Genomic DNA, 26,332 nt, shown 5'->3' with positions numbered 1-26,332 from the left:
ACAGGACAAGGTTGCAATTGATGTCATAAAATATATTTCTGAAAAATGTCATTCAAATGTAAAAAACATTTCAAGTGAACTAATCAAAGAGCAAGACAATTAAATATATAACTATACATCTAATAAATATTCATATTTGGAGACACATTCCTCCTTTCTCAGCAGTATGTACAAAAGTCTTAGTCTCATTAAGTCCAGTGTTGTTCGGTCAGCAGTGGTCAGTGGAGTCATCAGACACCACGTCCAGCTCGGAGAACTCCTCATCCTCTTCATCTCCGTGGCCCTGAGATCCGGGGCTTTTGGGCGGAGCTGCCAGGCCCAGTTTGGCCAGCTTGGCCTGCTGCTGCTCCAGACTCTGTTTGCGCCACTTGATGCGTCTGTTCTGGAACCACACTTTGACCTGGAGACAGGAATAGCATCCATGTTAGAAATATTGCCTGACACATTTCAAAATATAAGTTTGAGGCTATATTTTAAATGCATCAATTCTGATTTGCAAGTCTTTATTTCTCACCTGAGCTTCTGTGAGCTGTAGAGCCGAAGCCAGGAGGAATCTCTCGGATCCGACCATGTACTGCTGCCGGGCAAACTCCTTCTCCAGCCGGGAGAGCTGCTCGCTGGTGAAGCTGGTGCGCATGCGCTTAGACTTCCCACCTTTGGTTTTGAACAAGTGAAGCCCTGCATTCACTTTGGACATAGAGGCTGAAAAGAAGAGACGACACGTTTAATCACACTGCCCCATTGCAATAGTTAAAGTAAGTAACCATTATGCTCAGTAATAAATGCAACACTCGTGTTTACCTTGTGCGTAAAATGCTCCCCGACACGATGACTGGTAGGTGAAAGGCGGGTAGCAGTACACTGAATATCCAGGCTGTGAGTGGAGCGCGGATTGCAACATGTTGGGAGAGTAAGCGTAAGGTGTTGCTGCCATCGGTAAGCCTACGTGTCCATTAAAGGGCAGAGCTGGGTGATATTTCTCTCCGCACTGAGTGGGGCTGGCCCTGCAGTTTCTGCTTTCCTCTGGCTTGGCGAGCAAAGCATCAATAGTGAACGATTTCCCACTCTGAGGCTTCGTTATCGATGTGCACTGGCTTCCCTGGTACTGCGGGTACAGCGACGCTGGTGCGTAATTACGCATAGGGTATCCATAAGCTCCCATTGGTCTGTTCGGCACCTGCATTCTGTCAGATGTTAAGAAAAAGTAGAAAAGTATCGAAGATCTTGGTAGTAGGTGATGTTGCTCCGAGTGCAGCAGGAGAGTGAATGCTGCTTCTCCCCGCAGACCCCTATTTTATACTCGGGCCGGACGCAGAGGTGTCAACAGCCCCCCATCGGTCCTTTGTCTTTCTAAGTAGCAGATGAGAGAAACGAACATCCCGACAACGTATCCAATTAATTGGTGGAGTAGTACAAGCTGGGATTGTCAAACATCCTAACCCTTTGAATGACAAGGCTTTTGAAGAGTGCTGGGGGCAGGGACCTCAGGAGATTTACTGGGCTACAAATTCTTGCATGGATCTTAAGTCCAAATGTAATCATTACCGCTGGGAAAGCCTTGATGTTACCAAATCATCTTATTTGAAGCCTTTTAAGTCCCGGCTGGCCGACAGATGCTTTAAGCAGCGTAACAAGTCGATTCACAATTGGAGGTTTAACTAAGTTACAGAGAATCTACTGTTACATTTTTTCCCCAACCCTCTAAATTAGGAATATTCAATACTTTAATTTGCGTTTATCACAAGTAGCTGCAAATCAAGAATCACTCCTGTATGTAAACAGTCCATGATCTGTTTCCTGTATTAAATGAATGCGCGCTATTTCCAGAGTGTGCTTTTTAACAGCAGTGGTGTCGCTCCTAAAATTGGAAAAGTGCCTTTGCGTAATTGAGGCGTCAGATTCGGCAGGTCGGGTGTGGAGACAGAGTGCTGCTGGGTTTACAGAACTGCACTCTGCTAATCTCAGACACTGCGTTAATCCACAGGTTGATCCATCCCATCCTTTTAATGTTAGACTTGGAAAGGCTTCTGTTGAATCCTAAAACAATCCACAATGGTTTAAATCCTTAAATCGAAGCATGGTGGTTTAATTTATTTCGTTTAACCACAAATTATTTTATGGATTTAAGAAAGTAAAGTTATAAAAAGATGCCTTCATTCTGAAATATATTTTGGCCCGGAAATAATATCCACAAAGTGCTTTGTTTTATCGGTTTCTCATTAAAGGCTTGAAGATAAAGCGGTTCCTTTGAAGCGAGTGATTTGCTTTCTTACACTGCCTTAGCACAAAGGCTTCCTCTCTTTCAACTTGGATTATTGCCAGCTCTGCAAACTTTCCCGGCTCATTTCCATCATTTGAAGGTGGCAGAGAGTTTCTCCGCAGCCTTAAGTAACTGTTAAAACACATTTAAACACCGAGGCGAGCCGCTGCTTCCCTTTGACCTCGCAGCCTTCTATTTATTCTGTTTCACTGACACTAGAATGTCTAATGAAGAGAGCAAACACAGACTTTGTCGACCTGGCCTGAACAATAAGGGGGCTTCTTCAGATGCCTCTGCGCGCGGACCACCCACCCCAATGACCGACCCCAGTCTAGAAACCCTCCGGACAAATGACTTCATTTAAAATTGGTTTAAAATCTTTATTCAACATAAAAGCTTACATTGGCATTAAGCGATTTCAGATATTTTTCCAAGCTTATTAAAAAGAAAAAAAAATGTTGAATCTAGTGAGACATGAGATTCATTTTTAATGAGATAAAATAATCAGGACAAGTGGAAATAACCTTTCATTTAAAAAGAATAAAGCTTTTCAGATTGAATATGTCAGATACAATCTAGTTCTGGAAACCTGTTGCAGAGTGAAAATATTAGTCAATTGTATATATTTTAAACCAAAACAATAAGTACATTTAAACTATTTGATAATTCGTTTAATATTCCAGTAAAAAGGCAAAAAAACAGATGATTCACGTTTGGGAAAAGTTATTTTTTTACGGGAGCCTCAGCCTACTGAATATCTCTAAGTTTTCAGTTGGAAAAATAAACCAAGACATTTGAAGGTATCACCTGGAACCTGATGGACATTTTTCACTGTTTTCTGGATATTTCATTTAATCAATAAGTCAATGTTAATGAAAACATCATTAGTTGCAACTGTAACTGCTACATCAAGAGGGAAAACGAATGTCCATTTGCAGCCAGGTGCCCCTTTAATATTCTGTCTCCACACATCCCTCTGACATCAGCATTGAACCTCTGTCCTGTAGTGATGTAGTGAAGGATACATGTCCTCTTGTGTATTGGAGCCAGACAAGGAATACACGGACCTTTGTCCCCGAGAATCCTCTTTTCATAGTCATGGCCTGAGAGGAGAAAGAAGCTGAAGGGCTGCTCTCTAATAGCTCTATGGGCCATCCTTCACAAATGAGGCTGTCAGCTATAGCTTGAAACTCCTCATCAGCGCTCTTTCCTTCAGTATCTGCTGCTGGATGCTCACTTCTTCCTTCGACTTTTAAGGATTTGTTTTTTTCTTTTAGAAATGGTGGATGACTGATGAAATTAAACATTTTACATGCAACTATTTCCATTTTCCAATCCTCACCTTTCAAACTATTATAAAATATATATATTTTTAGATATATTAGATGGTTGACTGTTGGTAACAGACACTTGAATACTGTAATATCCAGTATAAATGAATATAACATATTTTTAGCTTGTCTTAGTTATTAACATTTGCATTATGCAGCACCTCAGTTTGACTTAGAAGTGCTATGAGAGATGTAATGTTGCTCACAATAAAACACAACTCTCATACTCATACTACATACATATACATACTCATACTACTACCATACTCATACTCTCAGAAAGATGACTTTTAAGAGACAACAATTAAGCTTAACATTTTATTTTTATTTGAACAAGAGACTACATCTGTCTCTTAATGTAAAGCAACATTTCCCTGTCAAATGCCATGGAGTATACATGACATCACATATATGACTATTTAAGTTGGTTGACGTTGTCTATGGCGAAAAATTCCCAGGAAAGATAAATGTTTTGGTTGTGTCTAAGGGCGGTGGTGGCGACTGGAAGGTCACCAGTTCAAGTCCCGGAAAGACCAAGTGCTACCGAGGTGTCCCTGAGCAAGGCAGCGTCCCCTACACTGCTCCCCGGGCGCCGTACATAATGCCAGCCCGCTGCTCCTAACACTAGGATGGGTTAAATGCAGAGAAACCGTTTCGTTACATAGTACCTGTAGGCCTACTACGTAATGACAATAAGTTGAATCTTATCTTAAAATATTTTTGCATAATTATGCAAAGAATGATGTTTAACCTTCTGCTCTTATCTAGTGCAAAGCTATGTGAGCCACTTATTGTGAGATTCAAATATCAAAGTCATGATGATGAGCCCCCAAACAATGGATGCTAAAAATAATTAATATATGAAATGTGACAGATTAGAGGGATCTGACAGAAATGCGTGTCAGAGGAGAAACTGCTGCTCGGTTCGGTCTCACCTTCCAGCTCAGTTCACACATGATTGAATGAAACAAAAGCATGGAGAAACACTGTCATCATTATTATTATTGAGGTGAAAGGGGATCGTTTTCTCACCTGCCCGACACATTTAACAGCCACTGTAATCTGGGCCTTTCCTGTCCACGCACATCCATTGCTAATGACTTTATGAAGCCATTCACAGGCAGATCCAGGGCCGCCTGCCTCTGGCACCTTGCTTCCGAGCTGAGGGCTCATTACTGGGTCCTGCTGGGCCTGGCCCTCACCTTGACTATGAATGGGAGTGCAGTAAAAGGCCAGGTACGCTCCGTCTGGCTCTAATACACATCCTGGCTCTGCTGAGGGCCGATATACACGGTGGTGTCTTCAGCAAGAGGAGCAGGATTTGATGTGAAGTTACAACCAAAACACCTGCTCTGAATCTGAAAACACACATCATCTATTTCTTTAGATAAGTCTCCCACTTAATTCAGCTTAACTCGTGTTTTGCTAGAGACAACTTGCTGAGAACTGAAGGTGAATACTGTGGTTAAAGAAAAAAGGCATTCTAACAACCTTACATTAAGAAAAAGTGATTACCGTTTTTTAATTTAGAAATATAATATTTTTCAAGGTTCAATTAACAAATTGATTATTCAACTTTCATCCTTCTGTCTGGCTAGCCATTGTACACCAATGGGACACGAAAGAAACATACAAAAGACCAACTTTAAACATTCACTTGTGGATTGATTTTACAATGCTTATGTTTAATGATGTTTAAATAAATATTGGAATAATAGAGCCTTAAATCCTTAAGTTACCAAACAAAAACCTAGAAATGTTTAACTATGCAAAGCAGTCAAGTCCATATTTTAAACTCAAACTACAAAAGTGGTTTACAAAGTAAGAATTCCAACTTTATTAACACCAAGAATTCGTATATCTCGTTATCAGTCATTACATTAACGCCATCAGCTAAATGCTTAAAATGTGAAATGAACTGACTAATTCCTGCGTTAATGCTGCCTCTGCTTACAGTGTCACTATGCAGAGTGTGTGTGTTTTTCATTTACACGTGTGGCAGAAAGAAAGGAGGACCTCCAGGCCCTGCAGCTTGGTTCTCCTGCTGACCATTAGCATTAGCATTAGCATTGACACCAGCACTGTGAACTGCTACTGTACGAGCTGCTCTCCTACGGGCTAATAGTGGCCATTTAAGACATCCATTGAGAGAAATGACCATGTCATTACCAACTTAATGAGGGATTAACTTTCTCGCTGAACGGTATCTGTTTACTGAGAGCACGGTCCTGTCCTGGGAATGGAGGATGTGTGTATTGGATCTGTCTGACACTCCATGCAGGCACTACACCACTGGGCAGAGGGGAATCCTGCAGAAAAAAGTAGAGTTTTTGCAGTAAAAATGAACTGAAATAGATATTTTTTTGTTAATGTTTCATTTTGTGATGATGCTTCAGCACCATGCCCATTAAGAGACGAAACAGTCTTGAAGAATTGAAGTAACTAATGGTTGCATTAATAACAACAAAACATCTGTTTACAAACTCTCACACAGCTCCAGCAGTATAACCCAATGGTCACTAATCCAGTATGCGCACTGCTCCACCCTTTATACAACTTTATACTGAAAACACACTCTAAAGTTGGCTCAGTGGTCAACGCGTCCGGACACGTCCAAAGTGCATTAAACAAGGTTTTAGCCAAAGTGCAAGTGCAGCCAACACAGGATGAGAAATTGAAATACAAATAATTGTTTTGAGGGTCATTTATTCCTTAAAGGCTTACACGCTAAACTCTGACTTTGTAAATAGAAATGATACAAGCTGAACATCAGCACGTTAGCATTTAGCTCAAACAGCCGCGCCAAGTTCATCCTCACAGAGCTGCTACATGGCATAGACTCGTAGATGTTATCACATGCCTGTAATGTATAATGCTGTTTGTTCACTTATTTCAAACTTTTACTTTGCTCTCTCAGATGATTTAGTAAATAATAGGAAGTTTAGATTCCAAAGGGTTGAACATCAATCTATGTGGCTGAGAGTAATAACAGTGAGAAGCATCTGCACACAGCTAATATACTTTATCAGACTATCAGGAAAAGCTTAAATCCTTCTCCAAGCAAAGAGATAGTGTCCAAATGTTGCTGCTATTCCCTTCCACTAAGTTCTATTAAAATGCTCGTAGTTGTTCCATTATCATGCGAACAAACCGGACTGAAAGCATGTTACACTTTTATAATGCAAGGTGCAAACAGATGACAGGTGGGCCGCTGTAGCTCCGTATGGAGGCGTGTGGTGCAGTGGGTTGTGTGTTGGTGTTCAGATCAGGGGGTCACAGGTTCAAACCCCACTGCAGTCAGCATGTCGTTGTGTCCCTGGGCAAGACACTTCACCCCAAATTGCTCCTGTGGGGATTGTCCATACAGATACAAATGAGTGGATTCAATATTTTTAGAAAGAAAGCCAGTGAGTACATTTTTTTATAACATGTAAACCTTAAAGTCCATACATTTGTATCTAATTCAATGTTCACCGATCCCAGTTCCTCCAAGTTATTTGAAGTTGTCTTTACATTTTCTAATAAACATTTAGTTTTTCTTTTTAGGTTAACATTTTTAGAAGAATATCAATTGTTTCATTCTTAAGTTTGTGCATCAAACATGTTTACTGAAAGCTGCTCTCTGTCAAAACCTAAAACTGCCGTTGGTTTCTTGATAAATGCATAACATGTAAATGTCCTGTAGACATTTCACATGTTTGCTGATTTGTAAAGCTCCTTTATGAAACCAATCCCTGCAGTGTTTTAGAGGGGCCCCTTCCCAGGTGCTTTGAGGGCTCTGTGGAGACCCCCCCCCCCCTCGGCCCTCTTTAATGGAGGTGAGAATTGGCGGGTTGGACTTTAACACTTGACCTCTGTTTACACTTCCTGTGGGTGTCCGGCCTCTATAAAGCGCTGCTAGCAGGACTCTGCATTGAAAGAGAGCGCGCTGCTCTGCTGCTCCGGGCTGTGAGGATCAGGACAGCCATTTCCTCTCTTCACATTCTCTGTTTGCTTATATTACTGCCACACTTCCTCGACCCCCCACACTCACCCCCTCAGGCCTTTTATAGGAAAATGATGACAAACCTGCATATTCAACATGACTTCTCAGCCTCAGCCGGCTCCATAATGGGGATTTAATGGATGTTTAATCAGGAACGGAGAATCTAGTTTATTTTTGATGATTAAGACTATCCATTGCGGTAGGGCTGTTACTAGTGTTAACTCTGGAATAATCTATAAATCCTTTGGTCTATTTATCATCAAAGTTTCTTCAATTCCAAATTACACATCTTCAATTATTTAGTTTTGTCTGACCAACAGTCTGAAACCAAAGACAAGTGAGAGCAGAAAATTCTATTTGAGAATCTATACTGACTTTTTAAAATTGAAAATATAACCTTAAACCTAAACAAACAACCACAAATTAATCAATTAACTACCAGATACATCCTGTTAGTTGTCTAATTTACGCACAGTTAGTTTACAACTTATTAGTTTTGAGTAAATGCAGAGACCTGTGTTAGCACCTGTTTAACGCTTTCACTTTCTCCAACCCACATAACATCACATTTCAGTTTTTATGGGTTAAGACTTGTCTGAACTCGCAACCCTGTGGCACCTTGAATTCAAAAAAGACGTTTAAGAAACAAATGTCTCATGGGGTAAGTAGTTCAATACAAATTGTCATTTTGTGGTTGATTTGTTTCTGTTAAAAAGGTTGCCTTCAGTTACCTCCATGCACTGATCAGTAATTCATATCCTGATATGTGTATCAGGTAAAAGCTTTGTTCTGGTCTCTTGGAAATGACAATGGAGGTCTAAAGACGTTTTTATTGTTGGAACATGATCCTAGAAAGTGTCTGAGGTCTCAGCTGTGTGGATTTGTTGTGACATATAACTTCAGTGTAGGAATAAGACTAACCCAGTCTACACTATGCTTGGTATATAAGATTATACAAGTGTCATTCAAAGGCTCAAAGAGTTAGCAAAACATGTCAATTACACAACAAAAAAGACAGGGGATATACATTTTCTTTATTTTTGTCCAAAAATTCAATTTATGTGTCTCTCAGCCCTGAGCCCATTAATTCCTACTAAAGTGAATTTCAAATATATAAAATGAATAATGTGCTTTCAGAATGCGCTTCTGTAATTATGCATTTCTCTCTGTACTGTAATTGTGCATTTCTTGGGGACCATTTTCACCGGCAAATGAATGGTGCTTTGGGGGCAGCAGTAAAGTGAATGTGGGATTCAAAGTCAAAAATGAGTTTGTTCATATGATGAAGAAACATGTGCAACTAAGTGGCTCATTGATGTGGTTTAATAGAACATTTGATTTAGTGTTCAGTCAAAAAAAGTGAATCTCTTTTGCTTTTGGATTGAACCTGTAAGGTGTTCTTTAATGGTTTTCCATTTAGATGACATGTATTACATTTGTGCGACTTTTCTTTAAATGTGAGCGTTCTTTGCATAGACTGCAGAGATAGAGGCCTGTGTGTCAGCGTTCCCTCCTCTCTGTATTGATGTAGGTTTACAGTTGTCACACCTCAGGTTGTAGTCCATTGTGTGTGTCCATGTAACTTTGAGCTGAACAGTGGATCAAAGCAGCGTCTCCATAGAGAAACACCAAACAAAGAAAGATATGCTCAGTGTGGGCCGTGATGGACTCAATGATGACAGCCCACCTCAAGGCACATTACACCTCACTTCCCTGTCCTTTCACTTGTGCAACGAGTGAAGGTCATTGTGGCTAATTTAGTGTTTTTACAAGAGCTCACTGAACACTTCAAACAAGACCACACACACACACACACACACACACACACACACACACACACTTCTCTAAACCAACTCGGTATCTCGTCATAATGTAAAGTTGTCCTTGATGCTTGTACTATACTCTTAGATCCTTTCCACTCCCGTTAGCAAGCTTTGTTGAATAAAGCATATTAAGAGAACGTATTAAATATGAATAAAATCTTACAAATGTCGTTAATCCAGTTTGGGTGGTTTCTATTTCTTGCATTTCTTAACATAACCTATTTGACTAATGTTTTCCTAACTTCTGCCCCTTCAAGAGAAAACCTATTGAACTGCATTAACTCAATGATTCAAGTTGTCTTCATTTTTTGACTTTCCAGGAAGCGTTAGCCAAATATTCTCTCGTAAAATATGCTCTAATCTGGCCGCTTCTAGATCTGATGACACTCAGGAGCCCTGAATAAAAAGCAGTTTTGCCAAATCCAGAGGTTAGCTCGGGGTCACAGCAAGAAAGGACGTTAAAAGCTAAGAAATAAATTAGAAAAAAAGCAGGAACGTTGAGATTTAAGTTGTACTTTTAGGTGTATTTGCTAAAGCTTGTAGTTGAAGTGGTTGATTTGAGTTTTTCTAGGCATTTGTCTGTTATTCTGATGAACAAGAAATATTTTAATGTTTTTTTTCTTATGGCTGTCATTAAAACTTCAAACTTCAACTTTATCAAAATACTTAAAAGGCATGAGCTACAGATACTCTTTTTGTCAAGGCAAGTACCAAGCAACTGGTCTCAAAAAGCATAGTAGAGATGTTAGGAAAATAATAGATTTTGGGGGGTGATATAAACTGTTCAGATTTGATCTTCAGCTCTGGATTTCCGTCCAACCTTTGAGGAATGATTGGAAGTCCCGTAAGAGTTTTCTAAGTGTCTTAAATAGATCAGAAGGGCTTACAGGGGTCTGGAGTTAGACGCAGCTCCTCCAGACAAATGGCTCTTGTCACTGTTCCCTAAAAGAGAGAGAGAGAGCTCCTATAACCAAACACACACACACACACACACGGAAAAGAGAGAAGACAGTCCCGTCTCTTCATTCCTGTCTGCTCAGTGTCTGAAGACAGTGACTTCCTTATTTTACTCCTCTCCATATCTGGAATTTATTTCTACTTAAAGGTCAGTATGTTCGTAAACCCTTACGCTTATTTTTACGAGGTTACATGTTTTAAGGTTTTGTGGTGAGGCTTTTCATTTGACTCCTTCTTTCTCCTCTAATATGTGACCCGACAGGACGATGGTTCCAGTTAAACTTCTCATTCTTGGATCTCAAAACTCTGGAAAAACAGGTAATCAAATAGATCAACAAACACAGGTGGAGACAGGAAGAGTCTTTGGATGAGTAACAGTAGCTTAGCTCACATGTTTTCCACAGTTTAGGCACGTAAAAGAGGTTAAGTTTAGGGTTACATTTCGGTCACGGTTTAAAGGGTTTTTCTAAATATGGAAACCTCACAAAGGTCTAACGCTGACCTCTCCTCACAAGCTCTAAAAATGGACCCGGACAATGCAGTTTAAGCCTTTAAAATCAACTGAGACAGCGAGTAGACTTAAGATACATTATAAAAGGATTAATCTCAATAGGGCAACTTATTAAAGATGATATTTAGTTACTGTTTTCAACCTAAAATGTATGGATTTCTGGACAGAGCCACATTAAAAGCACCTTACACATACACCAGAACACACATTGCCATATTAAAACGTGTGTGTGTGTGTGTGTGTGTGTGAGAGATAACTGCTACAGGTCACTTACAGCAGATTCATTTCATAAAAGTTTATCGGATGTTTCAGAAAAGCCATCATTTCAGGCTCAAAACATGACTTTAAAGCCAAGTAAATCTCCAACAACAGCTTGAAGGAGCCTGAATAACTTTTTAGCGTGTCCTGCCAAAGGGAAACTCAGAGAGCTCTCACGCTGCAGACAAAGACGTCAAACAAACGCTCCAGACTCCTTCCACCCAAACACGGAGAAAGCACTTCTGCCTTTGTTTAAAGAAGGCAGGTAGCGTTACTAAGAGGATCATTCTCAATGGAAGGAACGACAGGAACATGTTGCAGATCAGTGTCTCTTTGTGTCTGCAGCTCTGTGTGTTCGACTCCTTACCAAGCGCTTCATTGGAGAATACGACCATAAAAAAGGTAGATATGTGTGACTGTAATCATTGTTGACATTGGAGAAGTAATTGGACCAGGCTCACGGGATTAAAATAATACAATATGTGTGTGTGTCCACAGAGGTGACCTACAGGTGCAGTCGGGTGGTGGACCAGGAAGCTGTTGATCTGGAGATTTTGGATTTAGCTTGTAAGGTAATTGTTGTAACTTCGCTACTGTCATTGAGTCAACTTTAAACACGTTTCTAAATGTTTTTATAACAGGTAATTAGATCTAAGATACCAAGAAAACAAACTTGATAGTTTCATACTGCGTTCCTGGCAAGAAAAATGAATGATCACTAAATTTGATTGAATTATGTGTGTTTTATAAGTGTATAGCATCTGGAGTCATTCTGGGCTGCCATTACAACAGAAAATTGTATTCAAAACTGAGTCCTGACTAAACTTGGACGTATAACTCCATCAACCTGTTTTCCTCCGATCTTAACGAATATATTGTCAACATTTCTGCTTTGTTTTTGACTCAAATTGATGTTAAATTATGAATAAATTAAGTCTATTGATCATAAATGCCAGAAGAATATATGTAAAACTTGTGGCAAGTAGTTGTCTTTAGAGGCGTATCCCAGATGTATGTTGTGATTTAAATTTAGTTAACTATCAAACTACGATAAAAATGGCACAGTTGACGGCAAGACAACACAAATCGTATTTTCCAAAATGTCAAACTTTTTCAATTGTTTGCGCCATTAAATCTACATTTGATGATTGAATTACCATGATTCACATGACATGATGTGGCAAATGAGGTGCAAGGTGACTTGATATGACCATAACGTATAGAAAGTGGTGTTTTCATAAGGTGGTCGTCCTGCAGGACAGCTGTGCAGCCTCTCTGGAGGCGTCGCTCCGCTGGGCCGACGGCTTCCTGCTGCTCTACTCCATCACACAGCGCCTCAGCTTCCTGGAGGTTCCTCGCCTCAAGAAACTCATCGACCAAACCAAGCAGAGTCTGGGTAGGTGAAGGAACTCACTCATCACCACCGGCTGCATGCGTTAAAACATGTTTGGACAGGAGTTCAGTAAACTTAATGTGTGATCTAGAGACAACCAACTAACCAGAACAGCAGCTGGTGAACTAGTGACCCAGACCTTTATAAAAACAGTGGGTTCGCTGTGTTTGTCTCTGCTCTAACTCTGTCTGTCCTCTGTCTATTGTCACCTTTTACACACACACACACACACACACACACACACACACACACACACACACACACACACACACACACACACACACACACACACACACACAGATTATATAAACCATGTTTGGTAGCAAGACGTGTGATCTGTAGGTAACGCCTGCATGCCAGAGCTACATCGTTTATTGTCACCTTGTGTGTGTGTGTGTGTGTGTGTGTGTGTGTGTGTGTGTGTGTGTGTGTGTGTGTGTGTGTGTGTGTGTGTGTGTGTGTGTGTGTGTGTGTGTGTGTGTCAGTTGTTCCTACAGTGCTGGTAGCCAATAAAGCGGACCTGGAAATCGGCAGGGAGGTCACAACAGAGGAAGGACAGAGACTGGCCAAGGATTTAAGGTGTGTGTTATTTTTGATGAGGGCCTTTAATAAACTAAGTGTGTGTCTGATTAGTGTGTGTGTGTGTGTGTGTGTGTGTGTGTGTGTGTGTGTGTGTGTGTGTGTGTGTGTGTGTGTGTGCGTGTGCGTGTGCGTGTGTGTGTTTATACTGTAGGTGTGGTTTCAGGGAGCTGTCGGTGGCAGAATCTGTTTTAGCTGTGGAAACCTCCGTGATTCAGCTCATCAGGTTTGGTTAAACTTTATTACAACATCTCACAGTTTGCAGAAAAACATATCTTGTATCTTATATCTGTAATTGTTTATTTGTTATATCTGTAATTGTTTGTTTGTTATATCTGCAGGTTGGTGTTGGATCAGCAGCGTCCTCTTCCTGACCGACGCTCCTACATGCTGACAGTTCGCCACGCTCTGACCCGGAAACTGACCAGATCCAAAACCATGCAGTGGTGACGGCAACGAGAAACCAGTCTGCAGCTATTCCAGTGGGACATCTGAGAAAATGGACTCTTGAAGTGTGAGTTTGCCTGCTTTAAACCTATGAACTCTGTTGACAAGAACACATGGGTGCTGCACACTAAAATATGAAGTTAGAGCAAGAAATATATGTGTGTTTAAGAGTTGGGGAGAGCTTCAAAAATAGGGAATCAAAGGCAGAGGGTGTCTCTTTTTAAATTACATTTTAGACAAACACCAAGTTGTTTTTGAAGAAAGTAATATATGGACAGTACGAGCAGATATACAATGATAAATAGACCATTTCTCTCTTATTACAGGCTTTGTTTTTGATGCATACAAATAAGTTAGTTGTTATGTGTTTTGTTCTCCAGTAGAGGGCAATACAGGTGCAGCAGACTCCCCAGTGTGTCAAATATTTTTGGCCAAAACTATATGCATACCTCTGTGCAGTTTGGTATGGAAGAAGCCGACCCAGATATCCTAATTATAGCGGAGATCTTTTACAGAAGAATGGATGCAGGACACAATGAAATGTCAGTGAGGTTCATCAGTGTGTGAGTAAAGCAGTCCCTTGTTGCAGCAGGAGAGTGTGTAGATGACCCAACAGAGTGTAAAGAATGGGGCTGGCTTTGATTACAGTCTTGGCGTTATTGGACTCTGTATCTCTGTCTTCATCGCTCACTCTGAACTCCTGAACTTTACAATAACGGGACACATCTGATCTGAGGGAGAAAAAACACAGGAAAGACTAAAACAGGAAAGGAAAACATCTTTTTGGGTTTATCCAGCTCAGTTTATCCACACTGTGTAAACTAAATGCTGAAGCTCATGCCACTGGTAAAGGCTTTATGGGAAATGTACTCTCCATCCAACCACCATCATTAGTATTCATCATCTACTCCACCCAACCACCACCAACCAACCACACAACCCCACTGGGCTCCATGTGCACACACACAGGAAGGAAATGTGCAGTTAGATAGAAAGTTACATCCTTCAAATGTTCAGGATATCAGACGCCCATACTATTTATTTGATTCTACTTAATTGGATTCTGTGATTGTGACTCGATGGTAGTTTTTATTGATTACTCACAGGGTCTGCCTTTTAACCGCTTATGGATAACATTGTTACCCTAAGTGTTGCCAGATAACAAATTAGGAATTCTTTAAGATAATGAAGTAAAAATGAACTATTTGCCACTAATACAAAACAAAAAAGGAAACTATGAGGGAGATGTTGCTGATTTTTCTTCTGCCAGGTTAAATGTTTTCCAAAAGTCCTCAAATGTATACAAGAAAATATATATATTTTTTCCCTTAAAGAGCAACATATGCTTTTTTTTGCATCACATTAGAAATATTAGAGTGAAACTGTTCATACATTTTGAGTTTGAAGTTTAAGTTCTGGCAAAATCTAGTCCATTTTAAAACTGTATTTATTAGTTTGAGCTTTTCCTGCTCGTTTATTGTGCTTTTTTTCTGTAGGCCTGAATTCTAATAGCACTTTTTTTTATTTCCGGTGAAGTTAATAATTGAATTGTTATGACGGTCGTTGAGGGGATCCTTTAAAAGTCTTGTTTTGGCCTTGACTACTAATTTAATGTTAGCAGGGAGCAGAAGTCATAAATATAAAATGTTTAATTAACATTCACCAGCATGAGTGAGTGCTACAGTGAATTCGCTCCAGCCATTTAACAAGGTCAGCACAGAAAGAGAGATATTACATGAGGGTTAAATCTCTAATCGTTCTTGTGTGTGAATTATAGAACAAAAACAATGTGATGTTTGTTTGTTTGTTTGTGATGTCATCAGATTTCACAGACGGAGACAGAGGATGGGGACGATAACAACAATGGATGTGTGGCGAGACGATGACATCACAGCGGTCACCAAGGAGACGAAAGTTCAGAACCCGAGTCACCTCTTCCTCTCAGAATAGAAGATGACTCATCATCCTCGCATCATCACACCGGGAGCCAATCGGAGCGCTGCGTGTCACCACCTGCATCAACAGACAACAGACCAATCACAGAGCGACGGCTTTTCAATTTCTATACATTTTACGTTCTGAATAAATACATTAATTAAATTAAATGCTCTTTCCGGAACTAGAAGTTTGTATACAAATAAAATAAACAATATTATAGTATGTATTTCCTTGCCACCACCTCCTTTCCCCATTAGTAGATTATTTTAATATAAGGAATATTAAATATCCCTATCATATTTTTATGTTTCAACCAGTGAATGAAAAGCAGCCCATCTTTGTTGAATGTCAGCTTATTGTCTTTTTCTGCCTTTAACAGTTATTATCGCCCCACAAGTTTAAACTAAATAGGGTTTGTCTCGTGACAATATTGCTCCACAGTGCCACCAGTGGTCAAACACTCCACAGGGTACCTTTAATTAGAAGTAGTAAAGTGTACAGTAATCAATAGAAACTCGCCACAGATATACAACACCTTGTTTGTGAGAGAACAACAGATACAGCCTGTCTCGAGATGGGAAAACCTCTGTCAACTGATATCTTGAGAGAGAAAGGACACAGAGAAAAACAGTAATAAGAGATCATAACATGTAACGTGACAGTTATTGACTTTTGTTTGAATAAGAATGGACAGAAAAAGCTGATAGTAATCACCATGTCACCTCTTACACACCCTCTGATGTTAAGAGAGCCATTGATGCCCGTACCAAATTTCGAGACAATCCATTTGTAGAGATATCTCAATAAATATAATGCCCTTCTTACAAGCCTCTTTCACGGAAATCTACCCAGATTATGTAACAGGTCACAGCTCTGATACCTGCAGCACAATGGACGGGGTTTTAATCTCTCCATTTCTCTCTCTCATAGGAGTTATGTGGGGCAGCATGAGGAATGAGATGGGCAAGCCTGAGCAGACGTTGAAGCAAAAAAGCTAATGAATTCCTCTTTTACAGAGTGTGTGTGTGTGTGTGTGTGTGTGTGTGTGTGTGTGTGTGTGTGTGTGTGTGTGTGTGTGTGTGTGTGTGTGTGTGTGTGTGTGTTGTAGCTGCAGGCAATATATATCGGGGTGTCAAAACGATCAATCAAAACCGTCCCTACCTTCCTTTTTCATGATTTGTATTTCACACAAGCCTGGCTGATTAGGCTCTAGTTAAAGCTGTACAAGCAAATGTGTGAGTTCACCAAACTTGTTTTAATAAGAATAATAAAGCTTTAATTTGTCCCCCCAAGCTAATAGAAAAGGGAGCTATATGTCAGTCGGCTGGTCTGTACACGCCTACACAATCCTGAAATCACCTGTGTGTGTATAGCAGGGTGCAGGCCTTTAATGCAACAACTGTTGTATTCATTCAAGTGCATTACATTGTAAATAATACAAATAAATGATCAAATAAGTAAATATCAATGATTTTCAATTTATATTAAATGTGAGTTCATTCAAACTCTATTAATGTGTGCAATGTTGAGCCCTCACCAGTTCCTTTTGCCGTTTTTAAACTCATATATTTTAATATGCTTTATGCAAAATCATTAAAAAAACGAATCAAACATTTTCACAAATATTTTTCAGACAAAATATTGTTGCAAAGGTGGGATAAAATATAAAGTAAGTATTATGTATGTGTATTTTGGGGGGCGTGTTCGTTTTTTGAAACCACGGGGGCGGGGCTTGACTAAATACTCATTGGCTCGTGGGGGGAGGCAAAAACGCACGCGAGCAGGCTGGTCCTCGCGCACACAGCTGGATGGAAAGCGTTGACTCTTCAGCTGCAGACAGAAGGATGTGATTTATCCACATTTTCCCAGTGTGTCACTGAAAACAACGCTGTAGCCTATGGTGTAAATAACGACTGGAAACGAACACAGTTGAATTTTAATGAATTTATCTTGATATTTGCTAACAGTCCAGCCGGCTACTGAGCTGCAGACAGAAGTCATGATGGAGTCTATCTTAGACAGTTTGGCCGCAGAGAAACTCTATCCGTCCGGAGGGAGCAACCTGTTGGACCTGGAGGAGCTCAGCGACGGAGACTTCCTCACGAACGTGGTGAGTTATTCAGTTATTACTAATATTAAACGTGTCGCAGGTCCAAAATGCACCACTTGTGTCACCAGAAACACACCCCAAAAGTGAGAACAGTCCTCGATATTGTACATGTTTTCCTATGCTATTTTCAGAACACTTTTAAACAAATTATCCTATTGCAAAGTGGTGGGGACAAAATTGGCCATTTCCAAAAGTGGTGAGGACATAACCACAGTTTAAATGACGCCTATGTGCAGTCCATATATTCATAAGTGAAAAAAACGACCCATTCGGGCCTGTCACTTCTTCTTCTGCTGTATTAAAGTTCTATAAATCAAAGCACCTCTGCTGCCGGTTCCTCCCGGAGCCGGACCTCAGGAGGGCGGTGTGGACTTACATCCGGGGCCCTAGTGTGTGTTTAATTGAGCAAACTTAATGTGTGAGACTGGCATCACAGACACCGGCTGCTGGCGAGTTACTGGTTAACTTGCTAGTGCTGTGTTTGTGTGTGTGTGTGTGTGTGTGTGTGTGTGTGTGTGTGAGCTCGCCGAAGGCACACGNGATACGATACATTAACGATACCTTTGAAACACCAGGCGATGCGATACGATACGATTCACCCCTGTTGCGATACAGTTCGATACGATTTGATTCAACATTATGCGTAATGTTGAATCAAATCGTATCGAACTGTATCGCAACAGGGGTGAATCGTATCGTATCGCATCGCCTGGTGTTTCAAAGGTATCGTTAATGTATCGTATCGTGGCAACGTATCGAGATGCGCATCGCATCGGCCTCAGTGATGGAGATGCACATCCCTAGTCCACATGGATATGAAACTAAATACATTTGCACACATATTGTGTCCATATCTTTCTGTTTTGGTGGTCATGCCACGGTGCATGAATGCGCGGGTCATGGTCAAATATCTGGATTAAGAGGTTGCTTTTTCTTTGCACAGCATGAAAGAAAGGCGAAATGAATGGGCTGTGATTTGAGTTTTTTAAGCAGACGTTGAGTTCAATAATTTGTACGGCCCTCGAAGGATGTTGTAAAAATTGAAATGGCCCTTGAGAGGAAAAAGGTTCCCCACCCCTGCCCTAAAGGGTAATGAAAAAAATATATATCTTGTGCGCACAAGATACTTTCTTATGGTTAGACAGGGCATGTGTGTTTGTGTATTAGGGATGTGCATCTCCATCACTGAGGCCGATACAATGCGCATCTCGATACGTTGCCAACGATACGATACATTAACGATACCTTTGAAACACCAGGCGATGCGATACGATACACCCCTGTTGCGATACAGTTCGATACGATTTGATTCAACATTATGCGATTCGGGACGATGCAATTCAATATGGTACGACAGAGGATTTTTGTTTTATTCCTTATATGCAGCAAATCATACATTAACAAAAAAGTGCTTTACATATTTGGTTCTACTAGTACTGCACATCCCATCATGCTGTTTCTTTTTCACCTTAAATAACTCTTCAGAGTAGGCTACAGTACAATTGTATAACACCTCACAGTTAAACAATTTAAGGATGCATTGCCTATGATTAACAATGTGCAAATAACAGCTACCATAGAGCAATGCCCATACAGCTGCCAGCCTGATGTGCTTAACACTCATAGGCTAACTCACCAGTGAGCAGAAAGCAGTGGTTTCTATATGAACAATAAAAAAAACAAATAACCTTTCACAAACAGGTATTTCATGCGTCGCTAAGTTCCTCGTACTACTCGTGTACTTTAAAGCGGCACGGCATCGTTTTCAATTTGCGAGCGATTTTTCAAGTTGACCGTCTTTCTTGAAAAATCCGAAGTGCAGCCAAACGTTTGATTTGTAGATATTTTTCGGTGCGCTGTGTTTCTCTTTCTCCTCGACTTCCATGTGTGTTGTGCGAAGCAAAGATCAAAGATCGTCTCTGCTGAGTGCTGACAGGATGAGGGGATTTTATATGAATTAATCGTTTTTTTACCGATGCAAAAACGCTACGCAATCGATGCATCGCTCGAGTTCAACCCAAACTGTAGCCGATGTGCACTCTTTCAACCGGTGCACTCGCATCTTGAACGTTTATGCTGGTGCACCGATGCGAATCGGTNAAACAAGGACTTGAAAGTCTCAGAGAACAGGTGTCTCCTGTGAAGCGTGTAAAACTACACTCTTCTCTTGTACTCCTCTCCCCTGTGCATTACAACTACTTCTTTCTGTCTTGGCACTTCTTCTCGCCCTGTGCAACAACTACATCCTTTCTCTGACTTCTTCTACCCTGTGTACAACTACCTATCTTCTCTTGTACTTCCGTTCTCCCTCTGTGATACAACTGACATCTTCTTGTACCTCCTCCTCCCCTAGTGTACAACTACATCTCTCTGGTACTTCTTGCTCCCCCTGGTGTACATACATCTTCTCTGTTACGCTCTTCTCCCCTGTGTACGAACTACATCTTCTCTGTGCTCTTCTCCCCTGGTGTACAACTACATCTTCTCTGTACCTTCTTCACCCAAATCGTTATCCATAGGAAATTCAACATCCAAAAATAAACTTTTAATAATTCCCGTACAAATCGCTAATATGCAGTTCTTCCTATAAATAGTAGCAGTAAAATACTAAGTTTATAGAGCAACTAATCCTAATCCTGCAACAAGCCTATGGAGTCCAACAGAAGGCACAAACTGTACCTTACCTAAACAAATGTAGACATTATTCGTAACACATCTACACACAATTGTCGTGACAATAAAAGCAATGTAACCGATTTCATTACTCGTTGTTACGTTTGAGTGTTCAGCGTTACACGCTGTGTATGACCGAAACATTTATCTCCGAACCGTAGCCTGAACACTTTTATTGTAGGTAACAAAAATTCAAACGGCTTATTAATTAGTGTGAAAAAACTCTTTTGATTCGACAGTAGAAATATGTTCGCAAATTCCTAATTCGATTATCAATCTTTCGTCGGTTGTTCCTATAATTTTATTATGTAATCTAAATTCTTTCTTAGTAATGCCTTCAGTGGAAAATCAGACCTGTGAGTCGTCTCGGAGTCCGGACGGCACCGGAAGTTCTCGGTTTTCAATGGTATATTATTCATTTTGCCTCTTTTCAAAATTCACTGAAAAAGTGTGTAAAGGAATACAATGAACGAAAAAATCAATGTGTTACACTTATTTTACCGTTAAGTTCGACAATTTGGTGAAGTTGAAAAGTAGATTTAGTCTTTTTCGATCTATTAAACTTTATATACTTTGCTCATTAGCGACGTCTACAGACACAGATTCCGTACAAACCTTTGCTCGTAATTGCGACATTAATGACACGTAATTGGACCGAGTTGACCTCTCCGTAATCATCGGTCACACTTACTATATGTCACCTTTAATTCACGTTTACATTATAATAAAAAACTAATAAGTCGTGCTCCTAATATAAAGCCCCGTTACCATAACAAACCTCCAAAATCCAAAGCTCGGTGCCACCGGTGCGTATTCTCTTGGGTTTATATGGATGGTACACGGCCATGATATTCTCTAATTCACGCGAATAATGATAGACCCTGTTACCGTCTAATACTGTAAATTACTGTTTACTCACTCGAGAAAAAAAGGAAGTTACCCCTTAATGGCTACTCGCTACTTACGTACTCACAAACTACAATACACAAAAGCGTGTCGTCCCTTATTAACCTGCAAACCAAAGACACTTACGGAGGGTCTGAGAGTGGCCAGGAGCATCCATTAACACGTGAACTTTAACCAGAAATAAATATAGAAAACACAGTGACATGAAACACAAACTATTTACTTTGTCGTTGGTTTACGAGAACTTACTACCTGATCTTAGATTTCGACTCATGTTAACACATGTAACAACCCGAGAAATATTAGAAAGATTATCTCTCTTTTTTGATCCATTTCTATAAAAACCTATCTGAAAATGAGCTGATCAGATTTTGACCACTTTATGATGTCATAACGATGTTTTGGCTTGTGTAACCATTAGCCAATCAGCAACCAAGGTAACCCCCCCCCTTATCACCTGAATCTCCTCCTAGAGCACCATTGAGTTCTTTGTAACCAAATGTCTCTCAGAGGGGCGTGGGGAGGGGCTCCTTATTTTCATCTAAAGTAACAGACAGAGAATCAGCACTTTGGAAACAGGGCTGAAACAGAGGGGATTATGGGTAATGCTGCAATGATCTGTTTGGTGTTTCAGCCAATCAGAGACAGGCTCTGGATATATCTGAGACCTGTAATATATTGATGACAAACAGTATGATAGGGGGCCTTTTAAAATAATTTTTTTTTTCAAGTTTTATGAATACAAATACATTACATGTAATTTGTTAGATTCTTTTATCCAAAGCCACTTACATACTCAATACTGTGGACAATCCCCACAGGAGCAATTTGGGGTGAAGTGTCTCAGGGACACAACGACATGCTGACTGCAATGGGACTCGAACTTGTTACCCCCTGATTCAAAGTTCAGCACACTACCCACTGAGCCACAGCCTCCCGTACTGTATATTGTACCTTATGACAGCTTCCTGTTTTATGTCAGACTTGCTAAGCAGTCCGCTACAATGACTAGGAAAACACTACAAACTATGTGTAATGTTTAACAAAATCCATTAGCAACCAAAGCAGTTGTATTATTCCAGTGTGTGGTATAAGCTTTGATTTCCGTTCTGTTTCATCACTGAGGTGTGTACGTAGGTGTTGTTGCCAGATGTTGTTTGTGATTCATTTCTTAATCCCTCATTAATGCGATTTGACTTCTTCACCTAAACATGGCACAGTGTTATCCCTAACACTGATAGGCAATAAAGGAGCTCAAAGTGTAAAACAAACTGTACGCGTGACTTTTGTGTGGTGTCAAAGACCCCAATAACATTTAGCTGATCCACCAAATAGTTTTACTGGATACACTGTGTGCTCGCTCTGCAACACTCAAACACGAGAGAGTTAGTTTGCTCGGAATGGGCTCTAATCAAACGGCAACATTTTGATTTTGGGAAATCTCTTGGGGAAACCCTGTGTTTTTGCTTGATAGGAAATGGCCGTTGTGTAACGCTAGGTTTGTGCATAGGTACACAAATGGTCTCGCCTCAATATAACAAAGCAGAGTGGTTTCAAAGCTGCACCTTTTCCAGAAACATTTCCGCGAGAGGTTCAGGAATTCTGCATTCCACAGAGAGAGGAAACTGCTTCAGAAAGCATGTTTGCCACAAGCAAAGCATCATCCTTTTAGGCAGGTTTTCATCAGCAAGAGAAAGGATCTGATCAGGCAAGTGCAGTGCAGTGATTTCAACAGTGTATATAGTAGCATTGGCCAGCATCATTGCGCATGCCTACAACTTTAACTGTACATGTTGCTCGCCAAATATACTTTCATTGCACATTAGATTTATATTGGCAGGTAAAAAGCAAAGATTATGAGTTTTTAGACTACATCTGTGACCACTTATGAGTTTGAATAGAGCTTAAAACACTGTAAACATGACTATCATAGTGTGTGTCTGTATTTATGGTATGATTGTCTAGTGCTCTGGCCTGTGTGATGGTGTATCGGTCTTCAAGCAACATCTCTACAGGAGGCCACATTGATTAAGGCTGGCCATTGATTTGACAGACCTCTGCTTCCTCTCTCCCTCCGACCAGGAAAAAAAAACATCTTCAAATATACATCAATAAATGACATTCAGTTGATGCTTTCTATCCAAAATCCAAAGAGACTTACACTCTCCACTGTTAGCCATGCCTGAGGACCCTTCAAGATATTGATTGCATGGATTTAAAATCGTGACCCTCTGATTGGTAGACGACTACCACAACCACACAGTATGTCTGTATAATGAAGTACATTCAAAAAGCACCACAAACTACATCTTCCAAATCCTCAAGTTGAATCAACACCTCTTAAACAATGTTTATGGAAGTGTCTCCCAGATAAAGGGTAGTCAGCCCAATCTTGGCTGAAACTAAGGTGCAATTTCCACTTAAATATCAAAATGTAAGTCTGCAATTGTCATATGAATTATTATTGTCAGTCCTACAGTTTGATTACATCAACTCTCATTCTTGGTTGCTAGTCAGCGTGTGACACCTTTTGTGAAAAGTTTTTTTCTTTTTTGCTGTGTTCATGTATTATTGTTATGTCTGGTAGCAAGCTGTTTCTCCTAGTGAAGGGTGTACTCTTCCACTCTTTTGAAACCTTCCTAAATTCAGTATTAGTTTCCTGCCCTCAAATCTCCACTGCGTTAAATAACCTTCATAAGAGTTTCCAACATGGCCTCTCTTTGTAATGACGGCACTTTTAGTAAAGGTCGGAAAAGTGGGTCGGCCTCTCTGGCCCAGATCTTAACCGATTTGGGGTCTACCTCGAGGGCAGAATCGTCTTTGTGCTCCAATTTTAAAACTTTGTAAAAGTTAAATTTGGTGTCCCTCAGGAGTCGATCCCTGGTCCCCTTTTTATCCCAACCCTGCTAATTGGCATACTTAGGCAGAAGACACACTACTTGTGAAAATATCATTCTCTAACAGAGACCTGATTAAGTTTAGTGAAGTCTTCAACATGTGCCTCACGCATAATGTTTCAAAGTGCAGACATTGAAGAACATAGAGATAAGACGTACAAGAAAACGTTTACTCAACACGTTTTTGGAATCAGAAAAATTACAAGAAGATTTGACAACACTGTTTGGTTTTGTTAAAAATTAAGAGGACGTATATATTCTTTAAGCGATGGCCTATTGTATTTCGATGAAAAGCAATAAAAGCAGGAATTCCACACTGGTCCATTTCATTAATATCCCATGGCTTTCCATAATAGAGAGATGTCAAGTCCTAAATGTTCTGGTTTCATAAAAAAACATGGTGGAAATAATTGAAAGCAATAAAAGTCTAAAATATTTTATACACTGATATGTTATGCTCTTATGGGACTTATCTTTTTTTTATTCCCTCGTATTAACGAGTTTGTATAGGTGAAATTATTATACTACAACTTTTTTCAGACATTAATTAATTCACTTTTTATTATTATTTTTTTTAGACATTGTGTGTGTGTGTGTGTGTGTGTGTGTGTGTGTGTGTGTGTGTGTGTGTGTGTGTGTGTGTGTTGGTGTGTGTGTGTGTGGTGTGTGTGTGTGTATGTGTGTGTTGTGTGTGAAAACGCGATACTGCCGATCGCAGTAATTTACCGCATAACAGGCACTTTGCAGTTCATCAAACAATCGAAAATGCTTTTCTGCTGCTGCAGACAAGAAAGACCAACAACTCACGTTCAGCGAGGCACTCAACCTCCAAAAACCCCTTTCCGAAGGAGGTGGGGCCCTACAGAAAGCGAAGTGAGTAGGCCTAACAAGAGCTGGTCATATAACGAACGAGTAAAATGAAAACAGAATGAGGCGGAGAGAGTTGTGTGTGTGTGCCGGCGTGTGCGCGTGCGTTCGTGGCGTGCGTGCGTGTGTGCGTGCTGTGTGTGTGGTTGTTGTGTGTGTGTGTGTGTGTTTTACCTCTTTCTGTTAACACAGCATGTGAGGAAGGTCGTGGGCTCTGTCTCTCAGCGCGGCTGATCCGAGACGCTCTCGACAGCACCTGGCTGCCTCCACCTCTCTACGCTGTGCTCCCTATCGATACATAAGAGAAAAGGAGTGTGTTAAGGCAGGGTCCGTCCAAAACAAAACCCTCACACCACCAATACATCACATGTAAAACCCCATGTATTGTATATTGTTATTTAGATGTGAGCCTTCATAAGAGCCCTGCTGCAGCTGATGTTGGCAGATTTTTCCATCTTTTCCAAACGCATTGTTATGAGTCTGTGCCCATGTTTATATGCCTGAAAGAAAGATCTCCGGGTTAAACACAAGCTGAAGAGATTTAACATTTTGTCCTACGAATAAAGTACGTCAGTAAATTCCCCCCTGTTGAATTTAAAAACAGCATTAACATCAGCCTGCTTGTATTTTAGCTTAGCGGTGGGTGACTGTGAATCATGTGACCTTCCATTTATAGCCTAACTTAGCTTTTACTTCAAACATCCCAACATGATTAATATGTTATGAGATTTATTCTTTTTCTTTCCTATTAATTGTTGGCGGAGCGAGGTAAAGTTGCGACGAGATTTTCTGATATATATTTCTGAAATTTCCATTATTTACCGGGAAAGACAGACGAGATGGGCGGTAACTCGGATCTCCGACTGCCGCCAGCCTCAGGGTTGACGACTACAGGGAGAGTAGTAGAGATATGGGCGTCACCTTCTCTCTTGTCATATCTGTGGGCGGCCGGAAATCCAAAGCGGCTCGGAAGTATCCAATGCGTCATGCCTGGCGGACTCGCCTAGCCGGCGAGAGGGGGGGAAGGGTAGTCGAGCTTTTATATGCTAAAGGCTTAAGTATACAAGTGTTGAGTGGGTCCCACCTGTGCTAGCCATTTGTCTTCATTAACAGGGAATTTGAGGTACGTCTGTTACTCGTGATTCAACACTCTGAGATGAGTGCATGTTTCAGTATTCTCTGCCTCTCTTGTTTTCCTTTGGCTTGCATGGCTTCATGATCAATGAAATCATACAGATGATTCCCGCCCACCGACGCTCCTCTGGCATTCTACAAAAAAGCGGAGGGTAATAACAGAGAGGTCGGGAGAGCTTTCAAGCCTAACATGAATACACGATCGTATTGAGCGGGCACAAGAATTACAATTAAATCTGCTGCAAATGTTGCGCTCTATTTAC

General features: G+C 40.5%; 2 protein-coding genes across 3 annotated transcripts; one reads left to right on the top strand and one right to left on the bottom strand.

The window, feature by feature from the left end:
• Nucleotides 1–208: 208 nt before the first annotated feature.
• Nucleotides 209–1,183, bottom strand: noto (notochord homeobox). Its single transcript, XM_010779172.1, has 3 exons — nucleotides 802–1,183; nucleotides 515–702; nucleotides 209–400 (listed from the first exon to the last, which is right to left on the bottom strand). The coding sequence occupies exons 1-3, from the start codon at nucleotides 1,181–1,183 to the stop codon at nucleotides 209–211; spliced, it is 762 nt and encodes a 253-aa protein (XP_010777474.1).
• Nucleotides 1,184–10,426: 9,243 nt separating this feature from the next.
• Nucleotides 10,427–16,960, top strand: LOC104949040 (ras-related and estrogen-regulated growth inhibitor). Of its 2 annotated transcripts, none has more exons than XM_010775329.1 (9): nucleotides 10,427–10,504; nucleotides 10,619–10,674; nucleotides 11,471–11,527; nucleotides 11,624–11,697; nucleotides 12,383–12,521; nucleotides 13,004–13,097; nucleotides 13,252–13,323; nucleotides 13,439–13,611; nucleotides 15,368–16,960. In XM_010775329.1, the coding sequence occupies exons 2-8, from the start codon at nucleotides 10,623–10,625 to the stop codon at nucleotides 13,545–13,547; spliced, it is 597 nt and encodes a 198-aa protein (XP_010773631.1). In that variant the 5' UTR covers nucleotides 10,427–10,504; nucleotides 10,619–10,622; the 3' UTR covers nucleotides 13,548–13,611; nucleotides 15,368–16,960. The 2 variants fall into 2 exon arrangements, with proteins under 2 accessions (XP_010773631.1, XP_010773623.1); XM_010775321.1 differs by having other exon boundaries at nucleotides 12,368–12,521.
• Nucleotides 16,961–26,332: the final 9,372 nt, after the last annotated feature.

Source organism: Notothenia coriiceps, unplaced genomic scaffold, assembly GCF_000735185.1.
Source record: "Notothenia coriiceps isolate Sejong01 unplaced genomic scaffold, NC01 NC01_scaffold00000339, whole genome shotgun sequence".
In the NCBI taxonomy this organism is placed as follows: domain Eukaryota; kingdom Metazoa; phylum Chordata; class Actinopteri; order Perciformes; family Nototheniidae; genus Notothenia; species Notothenia coriiceps.
Note: the sequence above shows the minus strand (reverse complement) of the source record. Positions and strands in the feature narration are given on the sequence as shown.